This window comes from Pteronotus mesoamericanus, unplaced genomic scaffold (assembly GCF_021234165.1).
Source record: "Pteronotus mesoamericanus isolate MK-2021 breed Mesoamerican mustached bat unplaced genomic scaffold, CSHL_Meso_final scaffold_54, whole genome shotgun sequence".
NCBI classification, from domain to species: Eukaryota; Metazoa; Chordata; class Mammalia; order Chiroptera; family Mormoopidae; genus Pteronotus; species Pteronotus mesoamericanus.
This window is the reverse complement of record NW_026555321.1, coordinates 17,577,472-17,595,223: the sequence shown is the minus strand read 5'-3', so window position 1 is coordinate 17,595,223 and position 17,752 is coordinate 17,577,472. Positions and strand designations below refer to the sequence as shown.

At 34.2% G+C, this 17,752-nt stretch overlaps 1 protein-coding gene across 1 annotated transcript; it reads right to left on the bottom strand.

Moving 5' to 3' along the window:
• Nucleotides 1–1,013: 1,013 nt before the first annotated feature.
• DAZL (deleted in azoospermia like) lies at nt 1,014–14,352 on the bottom strand. The gene is made up of 13 exons (XM_054595002.1): nt 13,900–14,352; nt 13,325–13,471; nt 13,115–13,165; nt 8,052–8,198; nt 7,694–7,785; nt 7,104–7,155; nt 6,525–6,588; nt 6,291–6,430; nt 4,833–4,904; nt 3,872–3,922; nt 2,918–3,031; nt 1,740–1,838; nt 1,014–1,067 (listed from the first exon to the last, which is right to left on the bottom strand). The coding sequence occupies exons 1-13, from the start codon at nt 14,350–14,352 to the stop codon at nt 1,014–1,016; spliced, it is 1,536 nt and encodes a 511-aa protein (XP_054450977.1).
• Nucleotides 14,353–17,752: the final 3,400 nt, after the last annotated feature.

The following is a 17,752-nucleotide window of genomic DNA, read 5'->3' as shown; positions in this document are numbered from 1 at the left end:
ACTACTTTGACTCTCTCGGACATATTTTACTTTAAAAAAGGAAATATAATAGGTTAACAAACAAAAATAAAAATCTTTTTGCTAACAAATAACTATTTTAATGTTTTTATAAAAAGAATTCCTTTCAGATACTCTGATTAACCTTTAAGTGACATAAAAAAAAAAGCTCAGCATTCTTTATTCCCAATATTTTGCACAATTTAAGGTATGTTTAGCATTTTAGGGGTGGGGGGAAGGAGAATGGTAACTCACCGAGAAGTGTATGTACCTAGTAAGTTTAGCTTGTCTTGGATTCTTTTAAAAAATTAGGTCTAAACTTTTAGTTATCTAATTACCATCCCATTCAAATAGGATAGCTATGTGTGGATTCTAGGTAAAAGATAAAATATTTCTAAATAATAAACGTAAGACCCACTGATTGGACTTTGTTTAGAATTGGTTTTACTGGGTTTAGATAAGGAAGACTTCAATAAAGCTAACTATATATTGAGTGCCACTGATTTAAAAAATGCATTTTTAAAAACTATGCTTTTGTGGTGAATTTCTAGAAAAATTCTAAGTGTAAAGCACAATATTGTAAATACTGTACTTATTCACAGGTACTTGCTGGAGAAGTAAAATGCTTATATTCAAACGATCAAAACTCTGACCTTTCAAAATAGTAGGTTTCCTAAAACAATTTTTTGAAAATCAGCATTTACTTTTAAACTGTTAAAATGTCAATTTCAATTTTAAAAAATCCTTACAGAGAAATCTTAAAGTTGTTCCTTTCAGTCTCAATTATTTTTTACTTTTAAAACTATATATTCAACACAGAACCAGTTTCTAAATAAACATCTAATGAAAAACAGTTGCAAGGTAAAATAAAACTAGGCAATCTAATACAGCTTGTATAGTCTTAATGTGATTTATCAATACTCAATTAAATTTCTATAATAGTGAAAAACTTTCAGTCTCTTCTTAATATTCAAAACCAGCAACTTCCCATGAGACTAGAAAGTTAGAAGAGAAGATCAAACAGATTTAAGCACTGCCCGGCTTCTTCTAAAATGATGCACTCTTTTATCCTAGCAAAGACAAAAACAGTTCTTTTTTACTCCATTAAAAATTTCCTATTATTACTATGACCTAAGAGAGTTGCAAAATACTTAAAACATTTACTTTGGGTTTAAGAACTATGAATAAGAGAAAATATTTCTCCATCTGGATTATAAAATCCAGAAATATTCCTGAACTCTGATAACAAATGTACCAATGACTAGTTTTATTCAACAATGTAGTTTAAAAAGAAATTTTGGTAAACTCAGAAACAGAAGGCTTAGAATCAGACCATTTTATGCAAATTCTTGAAGATTTGGCAGTGATGACCCAAAAACAGCTAGTGAAAAATGTAATTTTTAAAAAACTTTTGTTTTTACTAACAGAAGTCCATCTGGACTCTTAAGTTCTCCTTTCTGTATTTAAACTTTTCTATTTCACCTAATATTCTCTTTCAACTCTTTTCTTTCACAAACCCTTTCAATTAAAAGATTCTGCAAAAAGGTTTGTTCCCTAAGAACAAACACTATATTAAGGTTTGAGCAGCATAAAATGCACTACCAGGCAAAATCTGGGTTACAGTCAAATGTCAAGAGTTTGATTAAATGTTCTATGTAATCTCAAAATGTATGTACCACAGTAAAAAAAGATGCTTCATAGTGGCAAATGTACTTTTATCCTGCGTACTAGTCCTTTCATACCTTGAAGTAGTCATCTTGAGTAACAACAGAGTTTCTCAGTCTGTTCTCTGGATTAAACAGACAAGATACCACTGTCTGTATGCTTCGGTCCACAGATTTCTGAAACACAAAGTTTTTGGTAATCTAAAGACTACTCCTCCTTTTACTTACTGTTAACAAGCTTTTAAAATATAAAGTTTAATGAATACATATATTTATTTCTAAAGAATTCTTATGGAACTCGTAATTCTTACCACATCACTTAGAATGTAACCTTCCTACCAATTTGAAGAAATACTTTAGAACCTTAGTGATAGAGTACTTGTTTAAAAAGCTCAATTTAGTAAAACTGTAAGATATTTGCTAAATGCTCTTTAATTTTTCCCGTTAAATAAGAAACAGTGAACTTCAACATTTCAAGAAAAAACATCCAGGATAAAAACCTGAGACTGTAATTATACTAGGAGTTATTTTAACATTTTTCCAAATTTCAAATCATATATCCAATCAGGAAATTTTTTCACTATATAGTTCAGTAGTTTTCGACTTTTTCCCTGACTGAAAACCACCTGGAAAAAGTTCATGCACTATAATGAAAATTCCCCAGTTACCCATATTCCCACTCATTCAATTAAATGTAAGAGAATTAATTCAAAAGCAAAGAGCATTGTTATTAAAGGAAATCAGCTCTAATGATAAAAACTCTTCAATATTTCAATTATTACCAGTGACTCCACCACTCTTGAAATATACCACAAAATGTTATAGAAAGAATACCATAAGTAACTGTATGCTACTATTTAGCTAAAGAAATGTTTAAATTGGTAAAAAAAACAAAAAAACCAAAACCAGGCATAATTCGTACTAATCCTTTGTTTGAGGATTAGGAGACTTGAGGAAACCTGCCATTCCATTCTGCTAAATCAGGTTTAATACTACAATATTAAAGTATGGTTAAAAAAGGGAAAAAAAAGGGAAAGGACTACTGAATCTGAAATTATATGTATGCACTACAAATTTGGGGGTACCTGAAATTTCATCCACTTTAACATAAACTGAAGAATTATCAGTCAATTATTCAAGCTCTTTCATTTGTAGTTTCCATATTTAAATTTGGGAAAAGATGCTTATTTCTGAAAGGGCCATTATTAAAACTTTAGAAAATATGAAAATATTAATAAACAAAATCATAAGTTTGCCTTTTGTGGGCCATTTCCAGACGATGGAGTAGCTTCATGAACTGAGCATTCACTTGTCAACACTTCAGCTCCTGAATCAACTTCACTACAGTGGTAGTTAACAGCTGTATAAACCTACATTTAAAATAACAGAAGTATAATTAAAGAGATGTATGTTATACACATTTCTAAACAATCTACTCTTCAAAATGGCAAGGTGATACTGAAAGTTTAAATGTGGGTCGTATTAAAGTTAAATTACATTATCACAGGAACTTTATTTTAAACTGAATAGCTGAAATGTAGAAGTCTTTTATTTTGGAATGTCTTTTATGCCTCAAAACAATCAGAATTAGAAGGGCTCTTAAAAAACAACAACAAAAAAAACTTCAAAATGTTACTGAGGGTATCTCCCAGTACCTGAGAATTTTAACTTACATCCTTCAAATATCCAGTCCTGATGAAAGACCGAAGGCAATAAGGACTTGGGTATTTTAGAGGTAGCACTCTTTTGTTTTATTCCTTTTCTTACATAACATGTAATAGTAGTACAGCAAAATACTACTTTGCTTCTCTTCAACAGATTTTTTGTAGGCAGAAAACTACAAGAAGATTCAATACTATCTCTAAATCCATAGAATTGGCCTGAGCACAGGTATTAGTACCACCTTTTTTGGTACCCATATCCCCAGTAACTTTTTTGGGTTATATATTCTATCAGTAACTAACTGAACATCTGTTGTATGAAGAGCAGCCATTGCTTAAGCACACGAAAACAAGCTGAGAAAAAGCAGTTTCTCCCACTGGAGTACACATTTGAGTTGACAAAGAAATTAGTAAAACTTAACACATAATGTAAAAGGACAATTAAATATGCTTCCGGACATACATGGTATGACAAAAGGTCAAGAAATATATAACAGTTAAAAAGTACTTTAAAGAACAGGAAGTATATGTTTGGCTAATCCACCTTACCGGAGGTATAACATAACTCCTTTGTTCCCCAGTAGGCCATTGTGGTGGCATCTTAAAAAAAAAGAAAAAATCAAAATAAGAGACAAGACTCATAGAGAACAGGATGACAGGTAAGGCAAGGTGGGGATGGGGGTAGAGGTTGGGGGTAAAAGGATTGAATAAAAAGGACTCATGGACGTTGACAACAGTATTGTGACAGTAGGGTCAGGGAGAGGGGTAAAAGGGGGCTAAATGGTAATGTGAAAAAATACAATAAATATTTTTTAAAAAGGAAATAATTACCCAACTATTCCTACACTTTTCACAAAAATATGGGATGTTTTGTCATGCTGGCTCTGTAAACTTGTTATAATAAAAGAAACAGAAAGAAAGAAAGTAGTACTTTATGGTTCTAATACCTGAGAATTTTATTATTACTTTCATATGAAAATGCCACCTTTTCCTCAATTTTCTGAAGCTGGCATTCAGGAAAACTAAAAAATGGTAGTTCTTTGAATTTATTACCATAAAAATGGTCATGGATCATAGATATGGTCATATCAAATCTATGAGCAGAAATTCAGAGAACTACTGTCTTGTAGTAGTCAGGTAAAAGAAACACTATCAAGTATAATTGGAAGTCAATGCTCTTAAGAAGTGAGTAATCAGTTATTTTAACCTATTCCCCTAGTAAAATTTGTAAGTCAGTCTAGTTGTTTCAGCTATTTGACAGCAAGGATGAAGAATAATGAAGAGGGTATCAAATATTTTAAGACAGTACAAGAGAAAACTTCTTGCTAAGTACATTCTTGTCAAAACATCATTCCCTTATTTCTAATAATACAAAAGATTTAATTCAAAGTGTTTAATTAAATTTCAGGCATACTCAATTAGTTTAAATAGGAAAGTATTGGGGAAGTTTATATAAATAAAAACCTCAATAATATTCCAAAGTAAATCATTTTGTTCCCTCTTAAATTACCTGATAATTATACACAGGCAGCTGATATCCGGTGATGACCTGAACTGGTGAACTTGGATAAGGAGGATATGCCTGAAAATAACATTTCAGAAAGAATATACTAATATGGTACACATTTAAAAATTAGAAAGGAGTATTTTCCCCAGAAGAACAAAACCATAAAAATACCAAAGTCTTAATTATTTTTCTATATACAATGCAAGATCCTACTTGAGTGACTGGATTCTTTATGAAAAAAGTATTCTCTAGGAGTAAGGAATAAACAAGGGAAGTGACTAATATTTCCAGCTTATGTTTATTTAATTTGTACGTGTGTCCCCACCCAGAAGTTCTTTCTTACCTGGTGACAAGGCTCTATTAAGATAGTTTGCCATGTTAAAGTTATGTTAATACATCTGCTATTTCTTATAAAAATACTTTTAGGCAGTTTTGTTATTTCTTTGACCGTATCATGGCGTAATGTGTAGTCAATGTATAGTCTTCCTACAGACTTTATGGCTCTTTCTGTATTTTACTTCTAAACATTAAGTGCAATATATAACTCAAAACTAGAAAAGAGACATTAAAATATATTACAACTTTCAATAAATATTATTGATTAAAAACTTCTGGGTAGTAGAATATGGATATACACAGAATAGGTAACAATTCATAATAAATCTTAGGAACAGTGGTTTTTTTCTTCTAGCCATGTTTAGAGCAAGAAAAATAAGTAAAGAAGTATATCCTACACTTCAGGCAGGTAGAAAATGTAAACAAAAAAGACACTGAGGCACTATTTCATTATTGTTTTGTTTTTCTCACAAATAAAATGTCTTTTAAACTAAATGAAATAAAATGAATAAAATAGAAGTTATTTATCATCAATAGAAGACAGTAAATATTCCACATACCACTTCATATATTAAAGTAACCAGAACCAGATTGTACCTTGTATGCCAGACTTACAGTTTAAAAATACAGTTCAGTCATCAGAAACCTATCCATTCTAGAACCAAAATTCATCCATAAGTCAGGAATCTATATGGGAAACATCTGGAAATTATTGCAAATAAAGAATAACTAGACAAATGGCTAACCTTAGGAATAAACCAGGATGATGCATGAGAAAAACTGCCTTCAAATATTTTACGAGTTATTATAGAAGGGAAAAAGAGAAAAAGTATGTTCTATGTGGCTACAGAGGTCAGTTTTAAGATAAAGGCTTACAACTACATAGAAGTAGATTTTAGCTGAGAATAAAAAACACTAAGAATGAGAGATTGTTTAAAAAAAGTAGATTTCCCGTTACTTAAAGTATTCAAACAGCAACAGTATTGTCACTTACTATGGAAATTATGGATACAATTCCATAGAGGGTAAGAAGTAAGACTGTCTTATTTTTAAGGTGCCCCCACCTATAAAATCTCCAATACTAATAAATGGGAAAAAAAAAAAAAGATTGTAGGTAATTCTTACCTGAACATACTGAGTTATAGGATTCATCATGGTTGGAGGCTGCATGTAAGTTTCAGCATTTGGATTACTCCAGACACTCTGAAACTGTGGTGGAGGAGGAGGATTAAAAACCAAAGGGCGTTGCTGCACATGATAAGTACCTTTTTTAAAGAATAAAAAGAAAACAAAAACCTATTTTTAGTTCTCTAAATAGCTACACATGTGTCAACAAGAAAAATTCCTTTCTTTACTCACATAAATTTTGTTTCCTGATTGCAGGGCCCAGTTTCAGCTTTTTACCATGGAAATTTATCTGTGACTAAAAATAAAATAGTAACAAAAGTAGAATCAATTTTCAAATCTTTATTTCCAAGACTTTGATAAATATCCCAAATCTTCTAAAATTTCTACTATCAGAGAAAATCAGTGACAAAAACACAGCAAATAAAAATTTATCAGCACCGTGCTTCTTTACTACTCTGTTGAGAGCTGTTGTGGAATTTGATCAAAAACTTTTACATTCTATCTCTAGTTCATGAAGCTAGATGCCCAATCAAAAATACATACATTCTCACAGATAATGTAAGATTAGTAAAGTTCAGATTTCAAAAAGGAAGTGTACCTATCTCTATATTTTATACAAGACTGGCCCAACTGAAAATAAATAGGTTATAGTCTCACAAATTAGGTAAGGTTACTCAAGTTTAGATATCAAAAAGGAAGTACATCTATCTCTACATTTTATACAAGACTGAATATGTATTCAGGACTCAAACAATCCTAAGCATTGCATCCATAATCTAATTAAGATTTTTTTTCCATAAGATTACTTACTTCTACTATCTTCTGCACATCCACGTCATTATAAAATGAAACAAATCCGTAGCTAGAAAGGCAGATAAATGAAGTGTAAAAGTACATGTTTTACAACTACTAGTATTCTAAGAAATAATTAACAAGTGTCATAATGATAAAGGATGAAGAATATACTTGGATAAGTATTTTTAAGATATACATGATAGATTCTATATATTACTGCTTTTTTTCTTACAAAGTAGTGTGGGAACCTTATTCATTAACAGAAAATTCGCATCTATGAACCAAAATTTAATTTATTATCTATGGCAAGATAGTTAAAATTTAAGATACTGTGAAATGTGCAAAGAAAATAATTCTTTGATAAAACTGATTAATCCATGTAGATGAAATAAATGAAGATGGACAAAATTTAAATACAAATACTAGGAAAATGATTAAATGAAAGAGCTGGCAACAAATGTTTATCCTCTACATGAAAACACATTAACAAAGTAACAAATTTCATTTATACAAGTATAAGAACACCAGTGTTTCTGTCTCTCTGATACTCTACAGACTAATTCATATATATTTTATAACTTATATTCAACATATATTTTACTTACCCTTTGGACACACCAGTTCGATCCGTGATTATCTTCACTTCTTTCACTGAACCATATCTAGCAAAGAAACTTCTAATTTCAGTTTCATCCATCTACGGAGAAGAATTTGACTTTAAATATTAGGCATTCAAATAGTTCAATTATGTTATAAAAGATTTGATGATGTGGAACTATTTCCCTGAAGTATCCCCAAACTACCTGTAGGTTTTTTGTCAAAGACATTTTTAGTCTCCAGAAGTTAAGTATAGAACTAATTCCAAACTTGCACTAAGTACAAAAAAACCTTATGTTTGCAACAAGGGCCAAAGTATCATTCTTCACAAAATATATTTTTAAATAAATTAAATGAATACAATACCCTAACATCAATTCCACCAACAAAAACGGTGTTTGGCATGATTTTGCCTTCAGGTAAAACATAGCCTTGGCTGGTTGTAGATGATGAGGATTGGGTGCTGGCCTCTCTCGAGATGGTTGGCTTTGGAGTCTCAGAATTTGCAGCAGACTGTAATTTGGTAAACAGATATTATCACTAGACATATGAGCAAAAACCATACACAATGTGAAATACAATTTTTGATTTTAAAGTATAAAACATTTTCTTATACAATGCTGTGGTAGAATACTGATTTTACATTGAATTTATGGAAATACTATGTAAACTGGTGAAAAATAATTAGTAGGTTCAGGTGTGTAAAATCAGAGTTACTAAAGTCATGCTTTTTTTTTGTTTGTTTCTGCCAATAAATAACTTTTAATTTTACAAGTAACTTTTTAAAAAATTATGGTAAATCTTTAAAAAAGATAAAGTTTAAAAAGCAGCATTAAAAGGAAAGCACATCTAATTTTTAAACCATTTTTTGTCTCATTTTTCTATTCACCAAAATTAACATGGATTTTATAATTATGACATCTTTGTGTTAGTATGCCTGCTTTACTTTGGGAAGTGCATCATGAAAACATTATTTGCTCACAATTCAGAGTTCCTGCTTTTAAAAAAGGGGCTTACTATCCTTTCCCCTAACGCTAGGGTGTTCAAAGCATCTTTTGAAATAACGTATTTCTTCTTGAATTATACCAAATCAGTCCTACTGATAATTCTAATTTTCACAGTGGACTGATAGATAGGATACCATCTTTATGTTTAAAAAAAAAAAGAGACCCACACATGAAACTCATTATTTTTCTGGATTCTGGTCAGAACTCTGTCTTTGGTCTTCCCACACTAAGATTAATGTAAATTTCTTTGAAGCAGAATTTACTGATAATATATGCCGGAAAAGCAGTATAGCATAATGAAATAAAATTGATTTAGTCAGGAGATGTAGGATCATATCCCTTGCTGGGTTATAAGCCACTTTCTTTGCAGCTGTTTATTTCTGGGAAAATTGCTTTGAGAATGAAGTGAGATAACATCTGTGAATTCATTTTGAAAAGAGTATGCCAATATAAGTTAGTGTCCTGTTATTTGAATTTTCAATAGATTAAAAACGTTTATTTCCTGGTTTTACCATTGACTTATTTTTTAGACACTTTAATGAACAACTAATTTGAGTTGGAATTTCAAGAAATTATCTTATGGCACATCCGCTCATTTGAAACTCATTTATAAAGTGCCTACTGATTATAAGAGCTAAGTACAAAAGGCTGCAAAAGAGAGATAAAGCTATTACATCTGTTTATGAAGGAAAGCAAGGACAAAAGAAACCAACTTATACCTATTTTTAAAAAGGTAATTTTTATAGAAATTAGTAAAAATGACAAAATAGGTAAAGTTCCTATTTCGTTACATGCTAGAAGTTACTGGTAAATTTAAGATTCTACAAACTGCTATACTAATTAAAGATGAAATAAAAATTGTCAAATCACCAAATTTGAGTGTTTTGGCTTTTTTGTATTAATTTGTGCTTGTAATTGTCACATTGTGTTTCAATTTGAATACTTCCTAATTCTTTCCTTTAATTGTGGTACAGTGACATTTCATGACCATAAAGTGGAGACAGTAAACTATTTCTAAAGTTTTTCCATTATAAAACAAAAACTGTAATTTTTTATAATTTTAATTTTTTTCTAAATGGGACTATATTACAGAAGTTACATATCTTGAACTATTGAGAACTTGACTAGTTTTCCCTTACGACAATTTATCAATCCCTTTCAATTAGCTCACTCAAAATTCCAAAACACAAAATAGTGTTTCTGAGATTACTGCAGACTTTCTTTTCTCCTTCTCAATTTCCTTTTCATTTGTGTGTGAATTTTGGATACCCTTTAATTTAATAACTACTTACAGTATTTTCTGTGAATCACAAAAAAAAAGGATGTTTTTTAATTTACAGATGTAACATCAGGCCATAAAACTGTGCCAGATTATAAGGAATGATGATAGTGTATTATCAACCACGGGAGGTTTTGCAGACCAGGGACACAATAAACATCTATAATGCAAAGGACAGCCACCCACAACAAACAATTATCTGGCCCAAAATTTGCATAGAGTCATGGCTGAGAAACACTATGTGATAGTGTCACCAGAACTGAAAAGGAAAAGTCTCATATTCTATTTACAAAAGTAAAATGGATACTTGAGAGACAACTAAACAGTAATTGGATGAAAGGAGAAAAAAACATTAGATATTATAGGAAGTTTTGCTTGCAGTTGGTGGTACAGATTGGCTGCCTGTTATCTGGAATATTAACTATAAAATCTATCAAATTATTTTACCAGTATCATAATGCCTTAAATTAAGGCACCCTCAGGGTCCTAGTCCTTAGCCAGCAGGTGGCGCTCAAAGCCAACAAAGTAAGCAAAGTATTCCATTTTAACGAGGCTGAACAGCAGGGATTTTTAAACTCCTACTGTGTGTACTTATATATAATTATAATTTACATATACAACCTCCATAACCAATAGAAAACCTTTAGTTACTTTTAAACTATTGCCAAAAAATACCCCACAAGAAAGCAAAAAGTTTGGTGTTGACGAAGTATTAATATTAACCACCATAAGCATATAGAAAATAAATCACATATAAGAAGTATTATTTTTCTTAATTATATCTTCAAGTAGTTGGCAGATTTTGAAATGAGGAATGCTGAGATGTTAAATAGGGGTGAACTCAGAGGCCATCATATATACAATTCTCATCACTGCTATTTACAGTAATATATTCCCTGTTATGAGTGGATAACCAAATGACAATGATAACTAAAAGCTGGAAAAAAAGAAAAAAACACATCATCACTAATGCTCTTGGGATGTCAGCTCTTTGACAATATTATTTCATTCCACTACTATGTCTACATGCAAGCAAACTGAGACCCTTCCCAAATATACATTGATCCCCACCCCCCACAAAAAAGTCTACAATTTCTATTCCGCAGCTGTATCCTTAAAAAAGAGCTAATAAAGAGAAATGCAAAAACCAAGCAAATCAGAATAAAACCTTTTAAGTAAATCAAAGACTAAACTCTTAGGGGGGAAAAATCCAAAAAAATAAACAATCCTGGTAAAAGAAGAGCAAGAAAAAGGGCAAGAAAGCACAGATACCTTAGTTGTGGGAAAAAATGATATGAACACAGATTCATAGGAGAATAGGAGAATACTATTTATGTGTTTCATGAGAATAAATTTGGGAATCTGGAGGAAATGGCTAACTTCTAGAGAAATGTAAATCCTTGAAAACAATCTTAAAAAAGAACCACTTGATTCCCAGATCAATTTCACTGGGAGTTTTTTCAAACTGTAAAGAAATAACTTGTGTTGCCGGACTGGGGCACCAAGACAGAAACAATGGTAAGTAGAAAAGGAAGTGGAAAAGAAAGAAAATTAACATTTTTCCTAAAAATTTTTCAAAAAAAAAATTTCTCAATTCATTTTACAAAACTAACAGCATTTGAATAACAAAATTTGATTAAGATGGTTCACTCCTCCCCCCAGCGAAGATGCAAAATTCCAACAGTGTATTAAAAAAATACAATGAAATACAGTTTATATTGGAAATGCAAGGATGGTTCATTCTTAGGAAATCTGTTTTTGTAATTTACCATTGAAAAACATTTGCTAAAAATACAGGATTAATTTTTAAAATTAAAAAAACAAGTACAGTAGAATTAGACAAATCTTATTTGCTTTCGCTCTAATTCTAAACCATCACGAGGTTTAAAGCGAAACATAGTCATTTCCACTGAAATTAGGAATAAGAGCACTTGTTTATTACCACTAAATTTTTTCTACTATATATGACCAATGGTTAAAATTAATAGACTTCTTATAAATCATTAAGAAAAAGATAAATATCCAAATAGAAAGGTAGCTTAAGAATTTATAAAGAAGAAATTTTAAAAGCTAATGACAAACTATTTCACTAATAATAAAAAAGCTCATCAACACAGCGAATTATATTTCTGCTACTAGATTGTCAATTTAGAGATTACATTCCATCAGCAGGGATATATACTGGTACCTGCTTTAATTTATCAAAAGTAATTTGGAAAGATGTGTAATTTAAAATTGTTATAAAAATGGGCATAACGCACCCTGAGATTCCACTCATAGCAATTTATTTCGAGGAATTAATAGAACCAGCATGTCAAAACATTTGCACGAAAATATTCATCATAGTATTGTTCTAACATAGAAAAAATTATTCATTATAAGGTAGTTTGCTAAAAATAAGCGATGGCACAATCTTATACTCTCATATTGTATATCCAAAATTACTTTAAACTTACCTTTGGAATAATGTCCACTATATTAAGTGAAAGATGGAAATTGTAAAATAGTATTATATGGTATGGTACAACTTTTGTAAAATAAAATTTACCTATTTATATGCAATACATGCACAAAAACTATCTGGAAAGGCACAGACATCAAAAATTTAACAGATGCTGGGGTTAAGATAGACCTCTATTTTCTTACATTGAATGTTACTTTTATAATCGGAAAAAATAAGCTATTAGCATTGCCCACTTTTTCCTTTAAAAATGAAGAAAATTATTGTAAATAATTATTTATAGTAACTAACAGTGATTATTAAATAACTAATATGGATAACTACGTGACAAAACAATTATCAATTACATATAATTATAAATTTTCATTTCAATATATGTACTAATAAAAATTTTCTCCCTTTACCTCTAAATATAGAGAATAGTAATTATAATAAACACACATGGTATATAATGCATTTGTGACTTAATGGTTAGTCGAAAGTGTTCACAGACTTCTGTGGTGGGGCGGTATCAACTCCACCCATTTACCAAAACTTTTATACACCCCTAAAATTATTCCTGTACGTACACTTGGTTTAAAGCTCTCCAGTTTATCTACAGAGGAAAACTGTTCCCTTGAGTAAAAATTTCTACACTTTTCAAATCCGCGGTCCCTCAGAAGCAAAGGCAACTCTCTACAACCTCGGGCGGCAACGCTGGCGGCAGGCGGGCTTTGCGTCTCAGGCCGCCCCACTAGGGCCGGAAGGAGGGGCCACCACAAAAGCCCTTCACTCCCGGCCCCTCACTCAGCTCACAGGTCCCGCCTTCAAGACGCCTCAGTTTGAAGCCAGTCCCGCCCTGTACATCCCCCGAACCCCACCACCTCAACCCTCACGAGGACCAGGAACAAACCACTTTCTGCGAAAACTGTGGGTCTCTAACTCGGTAAGTGTGTTCCTCAGAAAGTCGGCGCCACATGGCGTTGAGTGGCGGCTGGCCCGACGCCACCTCGCGGAGGCCTGCTGCTTCGTCTCCACAGGGCAAGAGCGGGAAGGGAAGCTGGTGGGGGCGGGGCGGGAGCAGGGAACCCCGCACCCCACATCCCAGCCGGGCGGAGAACCTGGGACGATTCTCCACAGCCTAGTTCGCGCTGTGGCGGGAGGTGGTGACGGCGTGAAGGCCACGGGCCCTGCACGTGGTCGGCCTGCGGCTGGCCAGAGCAGGGCCGCAGGGCCGCCCCCTTCCACCACACCCCAGGCCTCGCGCTGCTCCTCGCCTGCCGGGCTGTGCCTGGTAGGCCCCACCCCAGCCGCCAGATGTCCGCCCCTTCGCCCACTCTTAGGCCGCGGCCTGAGGTGGATCCAGGCAGGTGCCTCTGACAGGAAAGTCGGATGACCCCACTTCTAGCTTCCCTCCGCGCCTCACCTTCCCCCCAAAACCGAGTTCCAGCCCCCTGTTTTGTCCCTCTGGCCTCTTCCTCAACTCACCATGATGGCGGCAGCTATCAGTTCCCGCTGACGGGTCTCGAGGAGCAGAGGCTGCTCCTCTGGCACCACTCTTAGGTCTGCTGGTAGGTCTGCTCGTGCCTGTTGCCTGGCCTCAACTGGGCAACGGGAGAAAAGGGAAGAGAAGTCAAAGGTGGCAGCGAGGCTCAGGAGGCCTGAGCACTGCCCCGCGAGGCTGAGGGGCGCAGGCAGACTGAGGCGTGGCGTGTGGGGCTCCGAACTGTGCTCCAGAGCCTTCTGGGTACTGGGGCTCATCGGACTCGTTAGCCAATGGGCGACAGCGCCGCCCTCTGCGGGGGGACGCTTCAGGGTACGTCGGCCCCCTCCCCCCGCGAGGGTGCGCTGGGGGTATGCGGGGGGTGCGTGTGGGTCGGCAGTGTGCAGCGGGGGAGGCTCTTCCCTAAAACAGACCCTCCGACGCACAGACGCATCCATCACCCCAAAAGTGCTTTAGGAACACACTTGAAATTAGTATGCATACTTAAATATATGTTAAAATTAAAAAAGAAATTTTAATGTGCCCAGGATCTAGTTTCAAAATGGCGTCCCGAATGCAGAGGATTAGTCCCATCACGATTATCCCTATTGCTGCCCCCCAAATTGATTGAAGTGCCTGCAAAAATAGAAAATGGAAACAAGTCTAAGCAGAACAGGGAACAAAACATCGAAAGAAAGGAAGCATGGATGTCTTTCTGTCAAATTTGATATAGATGGGATTGGATTGGAAGGAATGACCAGCTAGGTCAGGCCAGCTTGGCGTTAAGGACATTCATTCCTTAAAGAAGCATTTATTGAGTGCTTATGATTACCACGTACCGCAGATGTGAGAATGAAAAAAATAGGCAAATACCTTTATTTTTTTTCCTGCTAGGGAGTTTAAATTGTAAGGCGGAGAGTTTCTCTTCCAGGCCTTACAGGAAGAAGCTAGGCCTTCCTAGAGAATTCTAGAACATTCTCAAGTTCAGGGAAATAGGGCCTTGAGTAAGGGTGAGCTGTGAGGCGGTTGGTGTAGCAAATCACACAACTTTGGCAACCACCCAAATACCCTATGCTGATAGCAGGTAACTGGCTATGATTATTATCCTCATACTTCACTTGTACCAATGAAAAGCACAAAAATATTATTTTGTGAGATGGCAAAATGGTGGACTTTTGCAGCCTGACAAACTGTGTCACTACCAACACCTAGTATTACTGGATAAAATAAAAACTGACCTTAGTTTTGATATGCAGCTAAACCCATAAAAAATAAAGGGAAATCATAAGATGCCAGAAATGAAAGTGAAAACCAGAGCAGGGACATGTTTAACTGGTTCTCCTTGGGCCCTCTGTACGAGAGCTGAAGTATAGGGTGACCGGCTGGTTTGCCCTGTACTTTCCTAATTTTAGCACTGAAAAGCACCACATCCCTGAAAACCAGGTCCCAGACAAACCAGGATAGTTGGTCACCTTAGGTATGGGCAAGATGTTAGTCTTTGTAACCTGAGGCCTGGAAGTATAGGGGCAGGTAGTAAGGGTTTGGAGTAGTCCAAGGGGGTAGCTGGAACTGAGTACACTACAAAAAGCTGTTGTCTCTGAGGGACATCTTCTTTATCTGAAGGTAAAATAGGGAAAATACAAGACACCCAATGGAAGTTTGTCCCATTTCTGGATGAAAAGAAAATATTATGAAATTTTGAAACCATAGACTTGTATTTTACAAAAATATTTATATTTTGTTGGAATCTCAAAATCTAGACATTTATTCCCGAACCCCCACTTCCTCCCCAAAAAGATCCCAGACAAGGTATATTTAGAATGCGAGGCAGAAACAAACATAAAAACGACCTGGAGAGACATTTCCATAAAAGGCTGAAAAGGATTCTCATGAGAGAAGGACCCTTTAAAGATAAGTTCACAATGAAAAAGTTACAAAACACTATTCCTGTGAATGAGAATGGCAGACAATAAAAAAAAAGATTAAAATGTCAGACTTAGAGAAAAAGCTTCTTTTGATGTGTGCTTGTGTGTGTGTATGGGTGTGGTATATGTCTTTTCTCAACTTATTTGGAGTAATATACTCTATATATTTTAAACTAATTATTCTACTACTTTAAAAATCTAAAATATATCTGTACTCTCATCTTGAATAATTCAAAGGCCTTAGGATGTTTTTAACTCTGTACACCCCCTCCTGATTTATAAGCCATTATTATTATTCACTACATTAAGTTCTATCCTGTTTTCCTTCTTTAAATTAGACATCATTTCCTTGTGTCTAAAGTAAATTCTATGGAGTTTTCTTTAACGAGAGTGTGATGTGGTAAACTCTCAGGGTTTTTTTCCCACTTGATATTCTATTATTTTCCTCTTGTTCATCGAAGATAATAATACTGGATATAGTATAATTCTAGGTTTACAGTTGCCTTTTTTTTTCCTCTTTGAATATTGAACATGTTCTATTATCTTCTGGTTCCTGTTGCTACTAAGAAATCTGCTATCAATCTAATTTCTGGTTAAGATCTATTTTTGGTGTTTTGAAATCTCACAATGATGTGACTGGTCGTGAACTTTTAAAAATTTATCCTGCTTGGCAGATTTTGGGCTTTCAACAATTTTAAAAAAATTCAACCATTTTTCTTTTGTCAAAGATTTATTGGTTAAGGAATTTAACCTAGTTTTTATATTTCTTATTCCATAAGCAATTCATATAGTAATTTTTGTTTAGGTCATGTCCTTTTCAAAGGTTTGTGGTATTCTCTTGAAACCCAAGAAACCTTTACTTAGAAAAAAAATTATTATTTGAGGTCATAATTGACTGTAATCATTTCAGTGTGTAGAGGTTGGTAGCATAATTCATATAAATTGAGAAATAAGTCTCTACATTGCTTCCTTATCCTTTAGACTGCAGGGGTGTACAACCCGCACGCCACATGTGGCCCAGGATTGCTATGAATGTGGCCCAACACAAAATCGTAAATTTACTTAAAACATAATATTTGTGTGTGTGTGTGTGTGTGTGATTATGTGTCACAGTGTATTTACTGTGTGGCCCACGACAACTCTTCTTCTAGTGTGGCCCAGAGATGCCAAATGTTTGGACAACCCTGCAGAGCAAGCAGCAGTTTTTCAACTGGTGTGCCCTGACACACTGGTGTGTGGCAAGAATTTTTAAAGCATGCAGTACTTAACCGTTTAGTCAGGGGCACTGACCTCTTTTTACTTAGATTGTCAAATAAAAAAATGACAAGAGCCAACACAGCAATAGCAGTCTGGTGTGAATGAATCAAAATTATACCTGTTTTTTGTCAGATCAGCAAAAAAAAATTTTCTGGTGTACCACAGAATTTTAGTACTTCCTTTATGTATGCCATGAGATGCAAAAGGTTGAAAAGCGCTACTCTACACGCTGATAGGACAGGAAGAAAAAAATGGCTATTTTTTTTTTAAACTTCTCTGCCAGTTCTAATGTGCTTCTAAAGCCTGGGACTACAATTAGTATAAGCATTCTCAAAATTCATTTATTTGCAAACCATTTTCATGATTTTTATTGTATCTGCTCCGAAACTCTACATTATTATTTACCTAATTTTTAAAAAGCTGACTCAATATTTTCCTATACCATAATATTTATGAAATCACATTTGTCATGTTACATTTTTTAGCAACACATTAAAATAAATACATGACTACTAAAATTTAAAATATTTATCTGTGGGTTTCTTCAGATCACATTCTCTCAGGGCAACAGGTAGCATACTTTCGGAGCATACTGGATTAGGAGCACTCTATATCCTGTCTTTGGATATGCAGAGTTAGATCCAAAGAACTAGGGGGTGGAGTGTCAAGTTTTCTG